This window comes from Empidonax traillii, unplaced genomic scaffold (genome assembly GCF_003031625.1).
Source record: "Empidonax traillii isolate 1590-97213 ecotype Southwest subspecies unplaced genomic scaffold, ASM303162v1 scaffold2322:size27488, whole genome shotgun sequence".
Classification (NCBI taxonomy): Eukaryota; Metazoa; Chordata; class Aves; order Passeriformes; family Tyrannidae; genus Empidonax; species Empidonax traillii.
In genome coordinates this window covers 4,266-24,050 of record NW_020957515.1, presented here as the reverse complement: position 1 = coordinate 24,050, position 19,785 = coordinate 4,266, and the positions used below count along the sequence as shown (strand labels likewise).

Below are 19,785 nucleotides of genomic sequence, written 5' to 3'. Positions count from 1 at the left end.
CCACAGCCACCCCCAGGGGGGCACACAGGAGGCCAAGGCCTGGATCTGTGCCCAGGAGCTGTTACCTCCTCCTTGGCCAACTCCAGCTGCTCCTCCAGCAGCTCATTGCGCTCGGTCAGGCTCCGGTTCTGCTTCAGCAGGGACTGCCCGATGCGCGCCGCCAGCTCCAGGTCCCGCTCCTTCTGCAAGGAGCAGATCTGCCTCAGCCAGGACTCATCCCTTCCCCAGTCCTCACCCACCCCTGTGTCTCCAGGATCCCAACGGCCCTCACACGGGTGGGGGGATCCAACGTACCTCATCCAGCAGGTTGGTGACGGCGTCAATGTCGTGGTAGGTCTTGGTGATCCTGACCACCCGCTCAGCACACAGGACTGGGGGAGAGGCAAAAAGGTGAACCCCTACACTGGCTCAGGGGCTCAGCACTGTCCCCCCACTGCCCCCCACTCCATGTCACCGCTGTCCCCAGAGCTGCATGGTGAAGGGAACAGGAGGGAGGCAGCACAGGGCTGCTCCAGGCTGGCCACCAAAAAGGACCTTTTATCTGCTGAGCAGCACCCAGCACGGTGCTGGGCAGAGGTGGGTGGGGATCCCCACAGCCATGCCAGCATCCTGGGAAATGGGGGGCTCACAGCTCACCCCCAACCCTGACTGTACCTCAGCGTGGCAAGGAAAGTGCCAAGACCCCATCACCCCAGCACGGGCACAGTGCCAGCCCCACTGCTGGATGCACGGATGGGAAGGAGGGACAGGGAAAGGCCAGCAGTGGAGATGGGATTGAAGGTGACATTTCCAGCAGAAAGCAGGCTGGAGCTCCAGTGTAAATAGCTGTGGGTGGCACTGCACCGAGCCGGGCTCACAGGCAGCGTCCCCTCCAATCTGTCCCCAGCCCCCTCCCCCAGTTCCCCCCCCCCCCGAGAAGCCAGCCCTGCCCTAGTTTCTCTCTGGGGGAGGGGATGCTGCACCCCGCACCCACCCGCTGCCCCTCCAGCTGCACAACACAACGATCCACTCAGCAACAGGGGCAGAGGCAGCTGCGGGCAGCACGCTGTGGGAACAGGCAGCTGCCCCCAACGCCAGCACCACCACACTGAAATGGGCCCTAGCTATGGCCCTGCCTCCCCTGGCCACTGCCTGGCTCTCTGGCAGGGAGAGGAGGCACAAGGATGGAGATGTCTGCCTCCCCAGTACCAATCCTGCCAACTGTGCCCGCAGGCGCTGCCAGACAGTGCCGGGCACATGCCCAGATGGCAGCACTGGAGCTGTGTGGTGAGAGGGAACCGGGAGCCTGTGCCCCAGACCCTGCTTACACCCTGAGACCTGCCTGTACCCCACCCCCTGCCCATACCACATGGCACTCCTGATGCTCTGCTGCCCCAAGGGTCCGTGCCTCAGTTTCCCCTGGCAGAGCAGCAGCACTGGCTGCACTCAGGGCCTCCACCCACGTCCCCAGTCCCAGCCACTCCCCAGTCCTGCAGACGAAGTGGGTTAACGGGGAGGCTCAGCCACACAAATCCCATTAGGCTGCCCCAGCTGGGGTTGTGTAATGGTGAGTGTGTTGTCATGGCAATGCCCCCACTCGCCACCCCAGTCCCGTCCAGTCCCCACTGCCCTGGGTGCTGCCCCACGCCCCAGTGGGCAAGTACCCCAAACACGTCTACAGGAAGAGGGGCCAACCCCAGCCCCAACCTCAACCCCCTCTACACACCCCAGCAGGGCCCGCTCCCCGCGGGGGTCCCCAACTGCACCTCGTCAGGCCCCTGAGCCATTAATTGGAAATAATTGGAGCATGAGCATCGTTACGGTTGGAGCGAGTGGCTGGCCCTGGGAGACGGGGGCTGCAGCGCTGGCAAACATGTAAACACCCATCTGCAGGCCCGATCCGGCGGGAGGGGGGAGGGACCCCCATCCCCACGGGCACACGCAGACCCTGTCCCTCCACCCGCTCCCCGCCGCTCTCGGCGAGGGGACAGGTCTCCTTAGGATCGGGCTGAACCTGGAGGTCCCCAAGGGACCGGGCGGCGGCTGCCCCGGGCCGGAACGCGGCGAGCAGGACCGGGCTGCGGGAACGCAGGGGCTGGGAGGGGACGGCACCGCCCGGGGGGAGATCCCAGCCGGGCTCACGGCTCCCAACTAGCCCCGGTCCCGGTGGAGACCCTGGCCCTGATGCTCCAAAGCAGCCCCGGTCCCGGAGGAGATCCCGGCCCCGCTGCTGCGGACCAGCCCCGGGGGAGCCCGGCCCCGCTGCAACCGCATCCCCATCCCCATCGCCGGGGCGGGACCGCCCGGGCCGCCCTCACCTTCCTCCAGCTCCCGGGCGATGGGGTCGGCGTCACCGCCGCGCTCCGCGTTCCCGTTTAACTCGTCGTAGGCGGCGGGGCTGCTCCAGATCTCCATCGTGCCGAGCCCACCCAGCCGTGCCCAGCCGAGCCGAGTCGCGCCGCGCCGAGCGGAGCCGCTGCAGCCTCTCCCTCCCCTATTTATAGGGTCGCTCCGTCCGCTCGCACCTGCCCGGCGCGTCCCCCGGTGGCGGGGCCGGGGCTGGGGCCGGACCGGGCGGGGGCGGGGCCGGGCGAGGGCCACGGGGGTGTCAGGGGCTGGTCGGGAGCGCCCACTCCCCCCACTCCCGCGTGCCACCTCGGGCACACGGTCTCCGTCACACATCCCAGGACCGGGGTCCCCACTGGGGCACCCACCGGGACAGCCCTGCTCAGCCCCGGGGGGCTGGTGCAGTTTGGCTCTGTGTCCCACCTCTGGACACACGGGTCCCCAAGGGTGATGAACGCGGAGGGGACACAGGGGGTCCCCAAGCAGCACCTCCACAGGGCTGACCCCAAGGGTTATGCACAGACAGTGGTTTCTGCCCCCTGGGAAGGACAGGGAGTAGTTCTGGGCCCTGTGAGGATCAGGGTCTGCTTTTTCCAGCCAGCCCTGCTCTGCCACCCCAGGCCTGGTCCCCCCATCATCACCCACACAGCCATCACACACCCTGCACACGCAATGCCCTGTACGGTGCTGGGACCCGCCAAGTCCCTGAGGTGGTAAAGCTTTTCCAGGAGCTTTTCCATCCCCCTCAGCACCCCTTGGCCCTGAGCATGGGCTGGCACGAGCCTGGCCCCTTCCATGCCCCATCCAGGCTCCCTGTGCCCCCTGGCTGGCACCCTCAGCTCCCCACAACCACTCTGGTGCAGAGGCAGCCCGGAAGCAGGAAAGCTGAATAAATCATGGTGTGCTGAATTATGGAGGAGCTGGCTGGCACGTAGCACAAAGCCGCGTGGGCACGATGCTGGTAATGCCAAGGCATGCTCTGCCTGCCCCCCTCACCTGCCCCAGTGCCCTTCCTCGTCAGCACCCAAATAGTGGATGAGTGGACGTGGCTGGAGCTGACCCTCACACGACGCCTTCCTTTGCCTGCTGGACTCACACCCACTGGAATCCTGACACCGACCATGTCCTGCCATAACCACTCCCGGAGCAGGGGCTGGAGCAGGTGCCTTCAGTCCCAGCCTCTCCTTCCTCCTGGCACTGGTGTTTAGCTCAGTGAGGTGAGGGACACAGCCAGAACTGGGCACCCACCCCCCAAGGGACCCCAAGGACTTGAGCACACGTCTCTGCGTGGACAGGCAAGAGCTGCTTCTCCCTAATCCCCTGCCCCAGGATTTGCTCCTCCGGGCAGGTTCCCCCGTGTCTGCTCAAGCAGATTACAGGGGGCTATTTCTGATGGCAGCTTAAAGGTTTGGGTGAAGGGATGACGCCATGGGCCCCTCCACACCCACACGTGCCAGCGGCACGGGGGGGAACTGTGACCTGCAGGGGTTGGGCACTGAGAGCAGCTGTCCCCATGGAGGGGGGTGCCAGGGTCCTGCAGAGCGGGGTGCTCCCTGCCCTGTGGCACAGGGATGGGGCTTGGGGCTCAATCCCTTGTCCTGTCACTGCAGGGTCAGGGGTGCTGATGGCTGGGGGGCTGCACCCCACTGCCTGCTGAACAGAGGGACAAGCAGCCAGGTGGGGAAGGCTGCAAGCACAGGCAGGGCATGGAGAGGGCTCGCCCCCGGCCCAGCCTGGCGTGGGCAGGGGGTTGGGAGCCTCAGCCCCATCTGTTTCCTGCTGCCCCACATCCATCCCCCCCAGCCCCTCGCTCTAATCCTGTCCCTGTCACATGCAGGCCAGAGGCAGAAACAAAGCAGAGATAATCCATCTGTGCTGAACCCCTGCTGAACCCCAACCCCACGCCAGGAACAGGGCCCTGTCACAGCACCATGAGCATTGTCCCTGCCCAGCCATGGGGGGCTGGGGGGGGTCTCCCCCCAGGCATCCACATCCCATGGCTCTGGGGACTTTGCACCCCTGCAACACCTGTCAGGCTGTCCTGTTTTTGGGGACAGCAGCACTGGGATTCACTGGCACACCCTCTGCCAACCCCACCAGTGTCCCACCCCCGCAAGCCACGGCACAGTGCAGGGGAGCAGGGACGTGCAGGGGGACCCGGGAGCAGGCAGAGGCTCTTTCCCAGCATCCGGCTCGGCTCAGCAGAAGCTGCTCTCAGAATTAGCTGGGGATGTTCCGGGTAAGGAAATCCAGCCCGCCAATCCCGTTAGCAGTGATTAGCTCCGGGGCTGCCCTCGCCGTCCCGACCCCGCACAGCTGCCGCGGCCCGTGCCCCGCTGCCCTTGCCAGCCCCGCCGCCCTCACCAGCCCACGGGCACTCACGGAAATACTGCAGGGTCTCCTCGATCTGCTGGGGGGTGAGGGGGGCCGCTGGCTGCGGGGGGCCGGGGGGGGCTCGCAGCCAGTCACCATGGTCGTAGCCAAAGACGGTGTCGGCCCGCAGCGTGTAGCGGGGCAGCTGCTCGCCCAGCAGGCTGATGATCTCCACCTCGGGGACGTCCCCGCTGCACAGCTCTGGGGACAGGGGGGAACGGTGTCAGCCCAGGGTGGTGGGCACATGTGGGGGCCTTGGCAGGGGAGCACTGCCCACCACCCCTCAGCCCCCTCTGTCCTCTCTGGGGGTCTGGGGCTGGTGCCACCGGATGGATCTGCCCCCAAAGCCGCTCTTGTGTGGGGACTGGGGGATCCCCGCAGTGTGGCACAGAGGGATTCCCCCTCCAAGCTCTGCCCTGCTCCCCCCTCAGCCCCCTCCACTGTCTGTGGGCAGGGTCCTACTGCCATCTCCTGGCCACGCTCTGCCCGGCTGAGCGGTGCTGGGGACAGGGGCATGGTGTGGGGTGAAGGATGCTGGGACAGTGACTCAGCCCCAGCCCCAGGATGGGGACAGAATGCAGGACCAGCCTGGAGTTGCCCCAGCTCTTCCCACCCCCCATCCCGGTTCCCCCAGGCCACCCAGTGGCCCTGTCCATCCCTACCCACCGGTGATGGTTGCGGCATCGCGGCGTGTGGCTGTGTCTGACCCGTGGGACGCCGGGTCAGTGTGGGGACAGGCGGTGACACCTGAGTCCGGGCTGGGCTGAAGGCAGCAGGAGGGTGGGCTCTGGCTGGGGGGATTCTCTCGTGGGACCACGGTGTCCAGTTTGGCTGGCGTTACGTGGGGGCCCGGCTGCCATGGGGAGGGGCACCTTCCACCCTGCCTCCCTGGAGCGGTGCTGGTGGGCAGCAGATTCCCTTCTCCAGGCCCTGCCTGGGGAGAAGGAGCTGTTCAGGTGATGCTCTAGGGAGCAGGGACATACCCTGTGCCTCCATGTCCCCCAGCATCCTCCCATGGGGCAAACACCCTCCCCGGGGCAACACCTGCCAGGCAAGGGGATGGTGAGGACCTGGATGGAATAGCCAGGGCTCAGGTGTTCCTCCCCCCTGCCACTGGGACAGGGGGGCTGTGGGAATGCACCCCAGCTCAGCAGCCACCCCAAACGTGGGGCGGGTTTGGGGGTGGTGAGGGGTCAGTGTACCTGCTCTGTGGCGGCTGCTGTGACGTGGGGGGCTCAGCACCAAAGCAGAGACTCGGTAATTTCTGGATCAGCACCAGGGCCAGACAGGGCAGAGGATGCTCTGAAGGGACGGGGCAGGACCCTGCTCCCCTCGAGGTCCCCGCTGGGTCCCTGCCTGTGGAGCGAGCAGGGAAGGAGCCGTCGAGCTTCCTGGCAGTAGGCAAACACACCTGCAGTGCCAGTAAGAGCCCTTGGGAGCTCCACCTTGGAGAGCAAAGTCCGTCTGTGATCCTCTGTAGGCGCCAGGATGCAGAGCAGGGACCTGCCGTGCCACCCAGGGCAGGGCTGGGCAGCATCTGTGGCTGTCCCATCCCAATCATAAACACATCATGAGACAGGCCATAAAACCAGCATATTCTTGCTCTCCTGCTACCTCCAGCAGTCCTGATTTGGGCTGCAGCCACTGCTGGCTCTGGGGGGCAGGAGCCCCTTGTGCAAGCTCCCTGCCCCATCTCCACCCCTGCTCCCACCTCCACCCCGGTGGGGGCTGTGGCACCAGCAGCCCCTCATCCCCGTCCACAGGCTCATGCCAGGGCATCGCTGCCCTCCCTCCTGATGCATGCTCAGGGTCGCTGCCACATCCACAGCACCCAGGCCAGGCTGCCCTGCACCCCCCTGGCACACAGGCCGGGCAAGAGGCAACATGCACTCTCCAAAACACACCCACAGCCCCCCTAGTCCTCTGCCCTATGGCACTGGGACCAGCAGACCTCAGGGCCCCATCCTGCACCGTGCTGCCCAGAGAACAGCTCCCAGCCCCAGCCCCCCAGCCCCTCTTCTCCCCGGGGAAGGGCAGGGACCCACCGTACCGAGGTGCCGCTCTGCGCTGGCTCCAGGGAGGGAGCCCGGCCGGTGAGTCAGCTCAGCCGGGATTGCCAGAGCCCTGCGTCGGATTTTGGCCCAGCTCCTGCACGTACATTCACTCTCCCCAGGGGAACCTTGTCCAGACACGTGCGAGCAGCTCCCATCGACCCCCCGCTCCCATCGAGCGGCGTTCCCATCGCCCTCGGACCCCGCTGTCCCCACGCCATCAGCGTTCGGGACCTGCCCCACGGGAGCCGGGCGAGGGCAGGACGTTGGTCCCGGTGGGACACTGGGCCAGGAGGAGGGAGGTCCCGGCTCATCCCGCCGCGGGTACCTGTACAGACCCGTGCCCGCTGCTCCCTGCCCTGCCCCGCGGCTCCTCCCCGGGCATCTCCCGAGGGGAAGCCGAGCGCCGGGAACGGACGAGACGAGGCAAATTCTCCAGGGCCTCGCCCACGAGGGCCGCCCAGGGTCTTGGGGTGCCCGAAGGCAGCCTGGGGGAATGCGGGACACCGGGAGAGCCGAGGGCTCGGTGCGCCGGGGGGCGCCGGGTCCGGGTACCACGAGGGGTCCCGGGGCGCACTCACCGCTGGGCGCTGCTCCCGGCGCAGCGGGGCCCTCGGACATCACTGCCGAGCCCCGCCGGTAAAGAAGCCGCTCCCCGGCAGGTGAGGAGCGCGGCCGGGCATGCTGGGACCTGTAGTCCGTCCCGCGGCTCCAGGAGGAGCCTCCCCGGGGATGCCGCTCCCTGCAAACCCCGCAAACAGCACTGGCTGCTCTGCTCCAGGTGTCCTCTGGCTCTGCTTTCCCCCCAGAATCCCGGACATGCCCCCTGGCAGCTCTTCCACAGTGGGACTGAGGGTCTCAGAGCGTGCAGTCCTGCCTCAAGTGAGGGCACCCCAGGGTGTGCTGGGGGCACATCCCAGCCCGTGGACCTGGGATGGCCGCAGGACCCAGTCCCTCCTAGGGCACAAGCTCTGAGGCATCTCCAGGCCCGCTGGCACCTTGGGGACAGCCAGATCTGACGCCAGCAACATTCCTGCAACCTGCAGGGAGGCTGGCCGGGAGCCACGAGGGCGGTTCCAGGCTCAGCACAGCCAAACCCCCATGCCAGGCACGCGGGGCCGGAGCCATGGCCTGTCACTGATTGTCCCCTGCTCCAGCAGTGCACGCAGCAGGCTGAGGGCTGCCTGGCCCCCACCATCATCCCACGAGTCGCCCCAGCCCTGCTGCCCTTGGGAAGTGCCCTGGGCTCTGCTGGGGCTGCCCGGAAAGCAGCTGTTGTTTTGCTCCTCGCTGGTCCCTGGCATGGGCCGTGGCAGGAAGCAGATCCATATCCCTGAGCAGCGGGGTTGGCTGGAGTCACGGCGCTGAGCTCAGGCAGGATGTTCCCCACTTCCCAGACCAGCAGCTCCTGCTGCCTCGTCCCACAGCTCACTCCTGTGCCGAGCACGGCACGTGAAGCTCCGTGTCCTGCCGAGCTCTGCCGGCAGCCGGGCCCTGGGCCAGGCAAAGCGGGTGCTGAGCGTGGGAACGAGCTTACCAAGGTCACCCTGCCCCACGGATGGACCCCCCACCGCTGCCCCGAGGGTCTCACCGACCGCCCCCAGCCAACAGAAGAACAGGCTCAGGGCAGCACAGGGCTGCAGGGGTTATTTTATTCTTTGCTTTGGTCTATACAAAAACAACTTACAGACATAATAAAACTTTCCATTCCTGACCCACACTCCGGTAGCTGTCCATCCCTTTCCAGCCGGAGTGTTAAACCACCATCAGATCTAGAGCCTCTTTGAAAAAATTGCGTTAGATAAGGGAGGAGGGGACGGAAACACACCACTCACCAAAGAGAAGGGAAACGGGTTAAAATGTGCAACAGAGATCGGTACAAGGACACGGTTCCTAATGCTGGAGTCACTCCTCTATGGGGACTGGCAGGACAGGCAGGGACACAGAGTCAGCTCCCAACGGCTGATGGGAAAGAATTAAACCTCAGACACCCCAACGGCCAAACCGAAGGTCCTGGGACACGGACCCTTTGCTTTCGGCAAACTCTGGATTGGCCCAATGCAGCTGGAGTTGGCAGGAAGCAAAGGGTTTCCCCGTGTTCGATTCCTCTCCTAGAACACTAACACGCAGAACAAATCGGAGGGGAAGTTAGAAAGCACAAACTTAAAGATGGCAAAAGCCGCTGGCACCATATTAAAAATAAAAAAGAAATATATATTCATAGAAAAGACTATTTTGCCAATGAAAGGTCGCTAACGGTGCAGGGTTTGTGTTTTAAAGCTTCAGAAACAGTATCTTGGATGCTGGATGCGGCAGTAGGTGCTCGAAGTAGTCCCAGGAGGAAGGACCTTCTCCACAGACCCACAGCGAAGAAAACAAATTGAAAAACAAAACCCTCTTGTGGGAATGGAAAAGTTTTGTCTTCTCAGGCACTTCTGTCTCCCAAGTCCTTCTCGCGAATGCTCAGCTCTGGGGCCACCCTCTTCTGCGTGGAGAGAACACCTGCGCGGGCAGGGAGCTCCTGTCACCCACCGAGGGGGAATTTGGGATGAGACCAGAGCTCCTGAGCCCACGGGGGACGGGGACATCGACCCACGGCTGCACCAGGGACCCTGGGCACGCCAGGTGCCACCAGCCAGCCCTGCCTCCCCCTGCCCCACCCTGGAGGGTACCTGGTGCGGGGCTGGGCGGGTTAGGCGAGCATGTGGTCAGCGAAGGGCGCCCGGACACCATCGCTGTAGGCATCCATGGGGTAATCCCCGTCCATGTCCATGTGCATGTCGATGGGGTCCAGGGGGATGTCACCCGAGTACATGGGGCGGTAGCCAGGGTCCAGCTCTGCGGGGAAGGGACGTGGCAAACTCAGCTCCTGCCAGCCAGGGACACCTCCAGACCCCAGCCACCTCCTGGTCCCTCTCACCCAGGGCAGCGTGGTGCTGCAAAGGACATGATGGCCACCCGCCACCCCCAGCCCCCAGCCTGGGGGGGCAGCCCAGGCACCCAGGGCAGCAGCTGTTTGTGCTCCCGAGGAGATGAGCATCCCACCGAGTTCCCCCAGCAGGCTGCGCTGGCACTTTACTGGCAGCCACCAGAGAAACGCTTTAAAACCAGCCTGGTTTGGTGAGATGAGACAACTGCCCACCCAGAGCACAGCCCACGGGGACCCCCCGGGGAGGGCTGGCACAGTACTCACCGTCTGAGTAGGGCTCGTTGATGGGGATCATGCTCTGAGCCTATGGAAGAAGGTGGCACAACTGAAGGGACTCGTGTTCACATTTGTGTGATGCTCACGGGTCACTCGGCACCCAGACCCGTCCTGGGCTGCAAGTGCTGTGACCCAGGAGCTGATGCCACAGCCCATCCACCCCGGCCTCCCCACCGTCTGCCCATCGCTCCCATCCGAGCTCCGGTCAGAGGTGCTGGCAGCAGCTTTTGGAAGCAGGACAGGGCCATTCCCAGAGGCTCTTTTTCCCAGGGAAAAGGGCTCGTCGGGATGCTCACCGCCTCCCAGGCTGCCGGGTCGTGCTTGAAGAGGGAGTTGGTGAGCTCCACGGAGACGCGCTTCCTGTAGTCGGGGTTCTTGTCCTCCGAGATGCGGAAGAGCACGGCGGCTGCGTAGGTGGCTGCAGGGACGGGCGGCAGCCTCAGCTCCTGGTGCCACGTAGCACTGGAGCCCCAAGAGCCCCCGCTGGGATAGTGCCAGGAGGCAGAGAGCCCACCCCCCCCATCCCCCACACGCAGCCCCCGGCACGGTGGCACTTACCCGTCCCCTCATTCCGGGAGTGCAGCAGCTCCATCAGGGGAGCCGAGGCCCCCTCGGCATCGATGGCATCCGCCGCCTCCTTGTCCTGGGCCAGCTCGCACAGCACGCCCGCTGCCACGCGCTGGATGTTCTCCACGGGCGAGTACAGGAGCTGTGGGGAGACATCGGCGCCACGTGAAGCAGCCAAGCGAGGAGCCTGATGCACAGAGCCACCAGCCCAGGGCTGCAGCTCCCCGTGCCCGCTGAGACGGGGGTGGGCCCAGCGCAGCCCCCACAACGTGCCCCCAGCCCTGACCTGCACGAAGAGAGGGATGGTGTTGAGGCGGAAGATCTCCAAGCGGTTCATGGGGTCCCGGGCCAGGATGTGCAGTGCCCCCGTGCATCCCTCCACGATCTCCTCCATCTTCACTCCGTCCTGCCGGGGGACGAGGGCTCAGCCAGGGGCCCCCACGCCGGGGCATGGCCACCCGGGGCACAGGGACAGGCTGGGTTTTGGGGTGCCAGGCTGTGCAGGGGCAGAGGGGTGGGCACTCACTGTGTAGGGCTGCTGCGTGCCGGCAGCGACGTGTCGCTGGGCGTCCTGGTGAGCCTTGACCAGCAGCTGCACCAGGCGGGGGATGACGGCGGCCTCCTGCAGCGGGGTATGGTTGGCCGGGCACAGGGCCAGGTTGCGGATCAGGCCTATGGTAGCCTGGAAGAGAGGAGGGGGGAAGGAGAGATTCGTCTTTTGACTGTGGCACTGCCTTCCACCAGCCCTCAACACCCCTCTGGCCCCTTACCTTGACCAGTGGCCACTGGTTGGGCTGGTTGAGGAGCTTGACGATGGCGGGGATGCCGTAGTTGAGCCGCACCGAGTTCTGTGCCATCTCAGCCTCGGGGTGCCGGCTGGTGAGGTGCCGCAGGGCGCAGACAGCCGGCTCGGTGATGTCCTCCTTGTCCCCTGCCCGCAGGATGGTGTGGATCAGGGCCTCCACCCCGTTCGACTGCGTCACCAGCGTCTTGTTCTTGCTGTTGTTGCAGGTCAGGTTGGAGAGGGTGCCAGTGGCACAGGTCAGCACGTTCACGTCGTCGGAGCTCAGCTGGTTCACCAGGATCTTGAGGACGCCGTCCAGGCCCTCCTGTGGGAGTGGAGATGGGAGGTGGGAGCAGCACCCACAGCCAGACCTGGGCTCAGCCAGCGGCAGGGCTGCAGCCCCACACCCAGCCCCACGTGCCCCTAGAAAGCAGCAGTGGAGGGGCTGCAGCGTTCCTGACTCCCACGCAGCTCCCTTCCTGTTCCCCCACAGCTGGAGCTGCTCCTCCACAGTGCTGGCACAGCATGAGCCACAGCCACTCTGACATGTGCAGCTTCACTCAGAGTTTAATGTCTCCACCAGCTTCCCTGCACTGGGATCGTGCTTCTGATGCTCCCACCAGTGCTCCCTGCACGGTGCCGGAGTGACCCCGGTCCCGGCTGTGCCGGCTGACAGCCAGCAGCAGGGCAGGAAGGAGTTAAAGCGCCACGACCACGTTCCCCCCTCAATCAGCAGAGCCAGGGATTGTCCCATGACAGCCAAAATAGTTTCCAGGCTGCATCAGACTCTAATCGGCATGAGGCGGCCCCAGCAGATGGGGAAACGCATCAGGAGGCAGCGAAAGGCTGGTAGAGCAGTCCCAGAGCAGTGCTGGGGTCACCCCTGAACCAGCTGCGGGGCACAACCACCTCGGCAGCGGCTCCACCGGCAGCTCCCACGGGAGCTGGGCAAGCAGCCAGCCCAGGGCAGGCTGCCAGGGCTGCAGGGCCAGAGCAAACCCCAGCGACACCCACGGAGTGACCGCGGTGGCCTCGGCCCCGGGCTGGGGACACACAGGAGCGCTGGCAGCCAGCTGGCACGGGCAGGGCTGTGGGCAGTGATCAGGCCCCCGTGATGCTGAGGGCACTCCCCTCACCCTGCCAGGCACGCACGCTGCTGCAGCTGATGTGGCTTTGGAGCCAGCCTGGCATCAGCAGCCTGGCACCCAGCACAGACACACCTCCAAAACGCTGCGCTGAAAACACAGCCCAGGGTCCCGCAGACTCACCTGCTTGGTTGCCACGTCAGAGAGGTTCCGCAGGGTCCAGAGGCAGTTCTGGACCAGCCTGGGGCTGGAGCTGGTCAGGTGCTTGCCCAATGCCTGCATGCCACCTGCAGGGAAGGGGACAGCCCACCTGTGAGTGCCCTCAGCTGTCCCAGCAGGGAGGAGCAGTGAGAGGCAGCGGGTCTGCGTGGGCTGGACACCACCGGCCAATGCTCCCACACCCAGGGCTGCCCCGTGGCTCAGCAGAGGCCAAATGTGGTGTGGAAAGAGCTCCTGGACAGCTGGGATGGACTCTGCCCCCACACGGTGCCAGGAATGCAGCTCAGCAGCCCTCAGAGCAGCAATCCAGGCCAGCACAGGTGGCTGTGCCAAACACTGCCCATCCCACACACCCACAGCAGCATCACCCTGACCCCACCATCCTCCTCCTCCTCCTCTGGCAGCTCTCCCACAGCCCAAAGCCCCTCTTACCAGCCTCGACGATGGCAGGCTTGTTGCTGGGACACACTGACAGCACCTTGAGCACCCGGCTTGTGGTCCAGAGCAGCTTCTCATAGTTGTAGCTGCGCATGATCTGCACCAGGGCCTGGGGTCCTCCGTTGGCCAAAATAATCAGCTGCAAGACGGAATCACAGCATGGTTTGGGTCGGAAGGGACATTAAAGACCATCCAGTTCCAGCCCCTGCCGTGGGCAGGGACACCTTCCACTAAACAAAGTTGCTCCAAGCCTTGTCCAGTCTGGGGCCTTGAACACTTCCAGGGATGAGGCATCATCAAGAACGGAGACTTGGGGCATGCCGCAGCTTTGGGCTCCTGGGACCCCCTTCAAGATTCCCCAGCTCGTGCCAGGACACAAACAAGCACCCCTTGGCACGCAGCAGTGCTCTGGTCACCTCACTGGGGGCACACGACGTGGTGGGGTCTCCACCTCTCCCTCCCAGGCTTCCATCTCCGAGGTGCAAGGTGGGGCAACAGCCCCCCCGCCCTCCCTCCCGCAGGACCCCACACCACAGGCAGGCTGTGTCCCCGTCCCACCTTGCTCTCCTGGTTCCCGTAGGCCAGGAGCTGGAGACAGTCGGTGGTGATGGCCAGGAACTTGGGGTTGTTCTTGTTCAGCAGGGGAACCATCTTCTGCAGCCCGTCGGCCAAGCGCACGGCCATCTTGGCCCCCTCCTGGTACAGCAGCAGGTTGTGCAGGGTGGTGATGGCGTAGAAAAGGACCGACTCCACAGGTGAGCTGTGGGCAGGTGGCAGGGCCACGTCAGTGTGGGAGATCCGCCGGGCTCACTGGGACGAAGTGGAGCCCACGGGGCTGCCCCAAGCCCGGCTCCCACCAGCACCCTTCAGCGGGACCCAGTGAAATCCCACCACGCTGCGTGGTCCCAGGGAAGGGGCACCCCCTCCTCAGGGCAGAGCAGAGCCTGAGCCCCATCTCCACGGCCATGGCAGCGTGGGGGACCACCCCCCTCCTCCTGCCCCCCCCTGCAGGCTCCAGATGCAGCCAACCCCAGGGACTTCCCCCACGTACCTCAGCATCCTGACAAGGGCTGGGATGCCGCCGGACTTGAAGATGGAGAGCAGGCCCTCGCGGTGGTGCGAGAGGTTGTGCAGGATGCTGGTGGTGCAGCGGGCCGTGTCCAGGTCGCTGGTGCTCTGCATGGTGCGCACCACGGCCGCCACGATCTGCGGCGACTGCATCAGCGCGCGGCGCGACGCCTCCTTCTTGGACAGCTGGTTCACAATCATGGCTGCCTTGCTGACAACCACCTGGGGGGGGAGACCAGCCGGCCGTGAGAGGGGGTCCCACAGCAAGGACAGCTGCTAGGGGACACGGCTGAGCAAAGGTGGGCTCAGTCTTGGTGCAGGGCGGAGGCAACCACAGTTTTGCCAAGAGGAAAGGAGCCAGACACGGCCTCGGAGCCCCGTGGGGATGAGAGCCCAGCTGTGCTGGGGAAGTGCAACCCACCAGAGCAGCAGCTGAACGCACAGAGACAGACACGTGCAGCAAACCCCAGTTCCTTACCGGGTCCTCGTCGTTGAGCAGCTTGGTGAGCTCTGGGATGGCGCGTGTGGCCAGCTCGGCATCGTCCTGGTAGTTGATGAGGTGCACGATGGCCGACTTCAGCATCTGGGAGGGCTCTGCCAGGCGCTGCACGTTGGTCTGCTGCCCCTCCAGCTGGGTGGTGATGAGGAGCGAGCGGTCCTCCACCGTCTCGGGGTACATGGCAGCCCGGACACGCTGGGCGCGGGTCATGGCCAGCTGAGCCTCCATGTCTGCTGCAGGGGTGGACAGGGAGGCAGCATAAGGCTCGGGCTCTCTCCAAGGAGCACTCCCAGCCCTGCTTCCCAATCCCAACTAGATGAGCAAGAGCTTAGCGCAGCGACACCGGCCACGTCAGCAGTCCCGGCACGCTCTGCATGGAGCCGGAGCTTCAAAGCATACACAGATCCAGCAGCACAGAGATAAGACAACACTCAATTAGGCAGCATGATGAAGCAGTTGTCACACAAGGCCCATTAATTAAAAACTTAAGGGTATTTGCAACTTGGGACCAGCTGGCACTGGGAAAAAGGACACCAAGGCCTTCCCCATCAAGGATGCTGAGATAAGCGAGATGCTGCGGCACCACCCGCGGTCCCCACCTCTAAGGGCACATGGACTGCATGGGGTTCGGGGGGGCTCTGATTCCTGGGGGAGCTGGAAAATAAACCTTTCAGGGCCTATTGCTGACAGGAAACCACAGAGGTGAGCGGGGCAAAGCGTCCCACTCTGAGGGGATAAAGCTGGGGGGAAGCGTCTCCTTCACTGCGGGGCCGCAGCTCCACGTCGCTCTGGCCTCAGCGGGGGAAGCCGGGCTGGTGCTGTGGTGTTAAGGCACACGCTGGCAGCCACGCCGGGACAGGCTTCCCAGCAGGCAGGCAGGCAGGCAGCAGAGCAGGTGGCAGATCCGTGGGCTGGGATCAGCTGTTCCCATCTCGAGCCAGCCCGCTCGGATGTGTGCGCAGCTCAGCGCCAGCGCGGGCCGGCCGCGCCGCCCCCACGCGAGAGCCTCTTGGCGCCGGGGAGCGGGATGGGAGGGAGCATATTTTAGGCAGCAACAACTCCTGGGGTGTGGAAGGCAGCATGGAGGAGTGCCCAGAAGCAGCACGGCTACGGGGGAGGAAGGGGAAGGCAGGAGCCGAGCAGCTGAGCCCGCGGATGTGCTGGGCCCTGCAGCCCCTTACCTTGCGCTTGGCTCTGGCTCTGGTTCCCTCCCTGGCAGTAACTCGTGGTGGTTGTCTTCTTGATGGTGTACTGCTTCCCATACACCTCGTCATCGTCCCCGAGGCACTTGCTGCTGACTGAGGGCACCTGGGTGTTGACGCCAGAGTGGATTCCGGAGTCGTAGGTGTAGGTCTGCTGCCACTCCGTCACCTTGATGGGCTGCTCCATCATGTTCATCACCTCCATGGCTGCTCTGCAGGGCAGGGAGGGGGAGAGGTTATGCCTCTGGGAGAGCCCAGGTCGCCACAGCACCCTCCTGCCCCTCTCCCGCCCCCAATGGCGTGGCAGCTGGCCCCTGCACAGCCCACGAGGAGATGGAGCCGATCCCTATCTGCCCTCCTCCCCCACGGGAGATGAAAGGCGGCACCAGGATGACGAACCCACAGCTCAGCACTTTGCTGCTCTTGTTCAGACATGAACCACGGCTGCGTCTCACAAGGCCGTGTCTCACCAACACCACAGCCAAGGTTTGGGCAGGCCCTGCCCGGCGCAGGGGGATCCCTCAGTCAGATCCCCCCCCTCCAGGGTCCCCCAGCTTCCCGTGAGCTCTTTAAAGACCCTTTCCAGAGACAGGACCTGCGAAGGGCTGGGGACATGCCACAGGAGCTCCGAGCTCCACACGGCTAGAGCTCCAAGAATAAAATGAACCTTTTTAGAAGCTCTCAGGGGTGTTCCTAAAGCACCTAAAAATAAGCAGGCAAAGCCACCAGCCTGGCTCTCCCGCGGGTGCACAGCACCACAGGCGCCCACGGCGTGGTCCGGGGCTGGGCGCTCCCCACGCGGTGCCGGGACAGGGAAACCCGGCCCATCCCAACACTCAGGACAAACCAGCCGAGGTTGCTGGGAGCAGGGCTGGGCTTTCCTTGCCTTTAATTTGGGGACGCAGGGGGAGGGAGGATGGCTCACGGATTAACGCCTGAGCTCAGCAGGCGAAGGCTGCAGGGCTGTGAGTCACCAGCCCCGCATCCAGGCCCCCGGCACGGCCAGGAGGGATGGAGGCAGGCAAGGATGGAGGGATGGAAGCAGGCAGGCAGGGAGGGAGGGAGGGAGGGATGGAGACAGCGCCCGCCCAGCCCTGCCGCCGCTGACCCATCACCCAGGCATCCGCCGGGATTCCTGCCCCTTCCCCGCCTCGCAGGACTGGGATGAGTCAGAGTTTCAGAGGCGATAAGCGGCGAAGGGAGCAGCTGCCGCCCGGCATACCTGCGTGCAGCAGCACCCACTTCCAAACAACCTAATTACCACCTGCACCGGCCCCGATTCCTGCGCCGGGCTGGACCGGGACAGCCGCGCGGCCCTTGGCTCCGCTCCAGCCGCCGCCACAGCGCGAGGGTCGCAGGGACCAGCCGGGCTGGGGGGGCATCCTCGGGCCCCAGCACCCTCGTGGGGAGCGAGGGGACGGGGCTGAGCCCCTCGCCAAGCCGGTGGCTGACTCAGGGCGTCGGGTGGTGGCCGAGGACGCGGCTCCGTGGGGCGTCCCGGCGGGGCCCGGCGCGCACGGGCTTGGCGCGGCTCGTCCCGGCGCTGCCGGCTGTTCCCAAGGAGCGGCCGAGCCCTCGCCAGCCGCACGGGCCGGCGCTCGCAGGGAGAAATCCCAAGCCCTCATTCCCGGCAGCAGCGGCCAGACGGGAAACAGGAGCCCCGCCACGCCTGTCCCCCCCGGCTGGGAGCATCCCGCATCCCCCCCGCGTCCACGGCCAGCCCCTGCCGCCTTCCCGGAGCCGCGGCAGGGCGCTGCTCCTCCTGCCAATCCAATATTTTTTTGTGCTGTCAAGCAGCACTGGCAGGCTCAGAGCGGCTGTAATGGGCTGTGCATAAATCCGCGGTGGCCAGGCAGCGGAGGGACCCGCTGATGGAGGGCGGCGGGGGCAGAGCCTTCCCACGGCGGGTGGGGAGCGGGGCGGGCCGATCGGTGGGGCAGGACGGTGTGTGACACAAGGCACCAGGGGCGAGGGGAGAGCCAGCTCCGCTCCCCACCCCGCTCCGGAGCAGGGATGGGCTGGGAGAACCCCAGCGCCGCGCTGGGAGTGCCGCGGTGCCCCACACCCGCACCTGGGAGCTGCTGCGTCGGCATTTGGAAGGGCAAGTCCTCCAGCTGGGTCACCCCAAATCCTCCAAATTGTGTCAGGAAGGCCGAGAGAAGCAATAATCACACCTGAGGGAGTGTGGTGGGCAGGAGAACGCTCTGTGGCACTGGTAGGGCACACTGCCTTGGTGCAGGAGATGGGTGAGCCATCACCCATCCCCAGTTGGCATGCAAGGCCCGAGCACCCTCAGGACAACACTGGATAGCTGCCCTGGACAGGGAGAGCAAGGCTGAGGGAAAGAAAGCTCTCTTCTCCAAAGTGGAGTGTAGGGACCCCAAACACCCACTGCAGCCAGAGCAGGGACACCAGGCAGCAGTGAGCCAGAGCAGGCAGGGGCTGGTACTGCTGCACCATCACTGAGGGGTAACATCTGCTCTACAATTTACAGGCACCTGACAGGCACTTAATTTTCCAAACCTCCAGGAGCTGGGCTCAGACACCATACAGAGCCCTGCATTATGCATGAGCCACCCCCTCTGTCTGCACCGAGGCACCCGGGGACATCAAAAGCCAGCACAGCTCAGGCCCAGACACCATCTCAGGCAACCGGCCCCAGACAAGCTCCAAGGAGGAGACTGGGTCCAGGAGCCACCCAGAAGGGACCACAGGCACCCTGCTAAACCTAGCATCCGTCCTTCCCCTGAGCATCCCCCCAGAAGGGCTTGCTCATCACCAGGGGGGGCCAGCGAGGACAGCGGCACCCGAGGTGACAGGGCCAGTGGAGCAAATGTCAGACGCTCCTGCGGTGAGCAGTGACATTTTCTGAACCTCGTGTCAAGCGTCTCCTGCTCATCGCTCAGCGAGGGGCAGACGCTGACACGAGCTTCTCCCCGTCCTCCCAGCTCTGTCCTCAGGTGTCCTCCCTCCTCCTTGGTGGGATGAGTGAGGCAGATGGGGGGGGGGAGCCCTCAGAGGGGACAGAAGGCTCGGGGAGAACCTCCAGCCTGCCCCTAGCACCACGATGGGGAAGGGGCTGAGCCACATGGGGGGCTTCAGCCATGGGATGTGGGGCAGTCAGAGGCTTCAGTCACCCACACAGGTCACAGGCAGGAGAAGGTTAATCCCTCTCCCACCACTTCCTGCAGCCAGGAACGCTGGGGAAGGCAGAGGAAGCTCCCGCGGCTGTCGGGCACTGGCCAGCGGCTCATCCGCCCCCGGAGCCATTTGATCAGCGTCCAGGCAGCACTGGCCCCCCGGGACACTGTCTGCAGAGGAAGTCTTGGCAAACATGCAGCCCCAGGCCTGACCAACCCTTCCCTCCGGCTGCTGGAGAGGCCTTCGGCCTCGCCAGGCAGGACACAGCCAGCAGACGTGGAGCTGAGCTGCCCAGAGCAGCAGCAGGGAAGCCTTGAGTGGTGCTTCACGCAAAAATATCTACAGCCCAGGGGCTTCTTGGGGAGTGGGGGTTCCCAGGAAGAGCAGCTGTGACCCCCAGTGTGGAGCCACCCCAAAGTGAGTGCACAAAGCATCCCCTCACAGCCCAAGCCCCAGACAGGGGCTGCGCAGGAGCAGCCACCAGGTCCTTGGGTCAGTGGTTGTGAGGGGCAGCCCAAGCTCATCATGTGCAGCTCCTGGCACCCACAGAGCAGTGTGGGTGCTATGGGGGCTCCCAGAGCCCCTCCCAGAGCCCTGTCCTTGCACACACCCCCCAGAAGCCGAGGGCAGCAGCACTGGGGGCCCCGTCACGCAGCCGCAGCATGTGAGGGGCTGAGCTCGGTGGTGGGAACGTGCAAGCAGCTGCAATTACAGTCGCTGAGGCTTTTAAGGAAGGGGAAGAGGCAGTTAAAGCAATTCAATAAATGCAGCACAAGAAAAGACTCTATTTTAGAAGCACTTACGCTACGCACAAGCGATCTCCGGTCC

The 19,785-nt window shown here is 65.0% G+C and overlaps 2 protein-coding genes across 3 annotated transcripts in view; both read right to left on the bottom strand.

Annotated features, from left to right (window-relative positions):
* Positions 1–5,382, bottom strand: part of LOC114071839 (trafficking kinesin-binding protein 1-like) — a gene marked incomplete at its 3' end in the record, with an annotated part of 8,464 nt that extends 3,082 nt beyond the window's left edge. The window contains exons 1-4 of the mRNA XM_027909716.1: positions 5,361–5,382; positions 4,708–4,899; positions 295–371; positions 66–182 (exon numbers count right to left, since the gene is read on the bottom strand). Coding sequence (XP_027765517.1) covers positions 66–182; positions 295–371; positions 4,708–4,899; positions 5,361–5,382 — 408 coding nt within the window. The remainder of the gene's footprint in view (positions 1–65; positions 183–294; positions 372–4,707; positions 4,900–5,360) is intronic.
* A 2,988-nt stretch (positions 5,383–8,370) lies between these two features.
* JUP (junction plakoglobin) lies at positions 8,371–16,024 on the bottom strand. Of its 2 annotated transcripts, none has more exons than XM_027909719.1 (14): positions 15,796–16,024; positions 14,594–14,847; positions 14,099–14,337; positions 13,606–13,807; positions 13,042–13,186; positions 12,574–12,677; positions 11,292–11,630; positions 11,048–11,203; positions 10,808–10,927; positions 10,513–10,663; positions 10,251–10,372; positions 9,943–9,982; positions 9,422–9,587; positions 8,371–9,251 (listed from the first exon to the last, which is right to left on the bottom strand). In XM_027909719.1, exons 1-13 carry the CDS (start codon positions 16,019–16,021, stop codon positions 9,442–9,444), a joined length of 2,244 nt encoding a protein of 747 aa, XP_027765520.1. In that variant the 5' UTR covers positions 16,022–16,024; the 3' UTR covers positions 8,371–9,251; positions 9,422–9,441. The 2 variants fall into 2 exon arrangements, with proteins under 2 accessions (XP_027765520.1, XP_027765521.1); XM_027909720.1 differs by having other exon boundaries at positions 8,371–9,234.
* Positions 16,025–19,785: the final 3,761 nt, after the last annotated feature.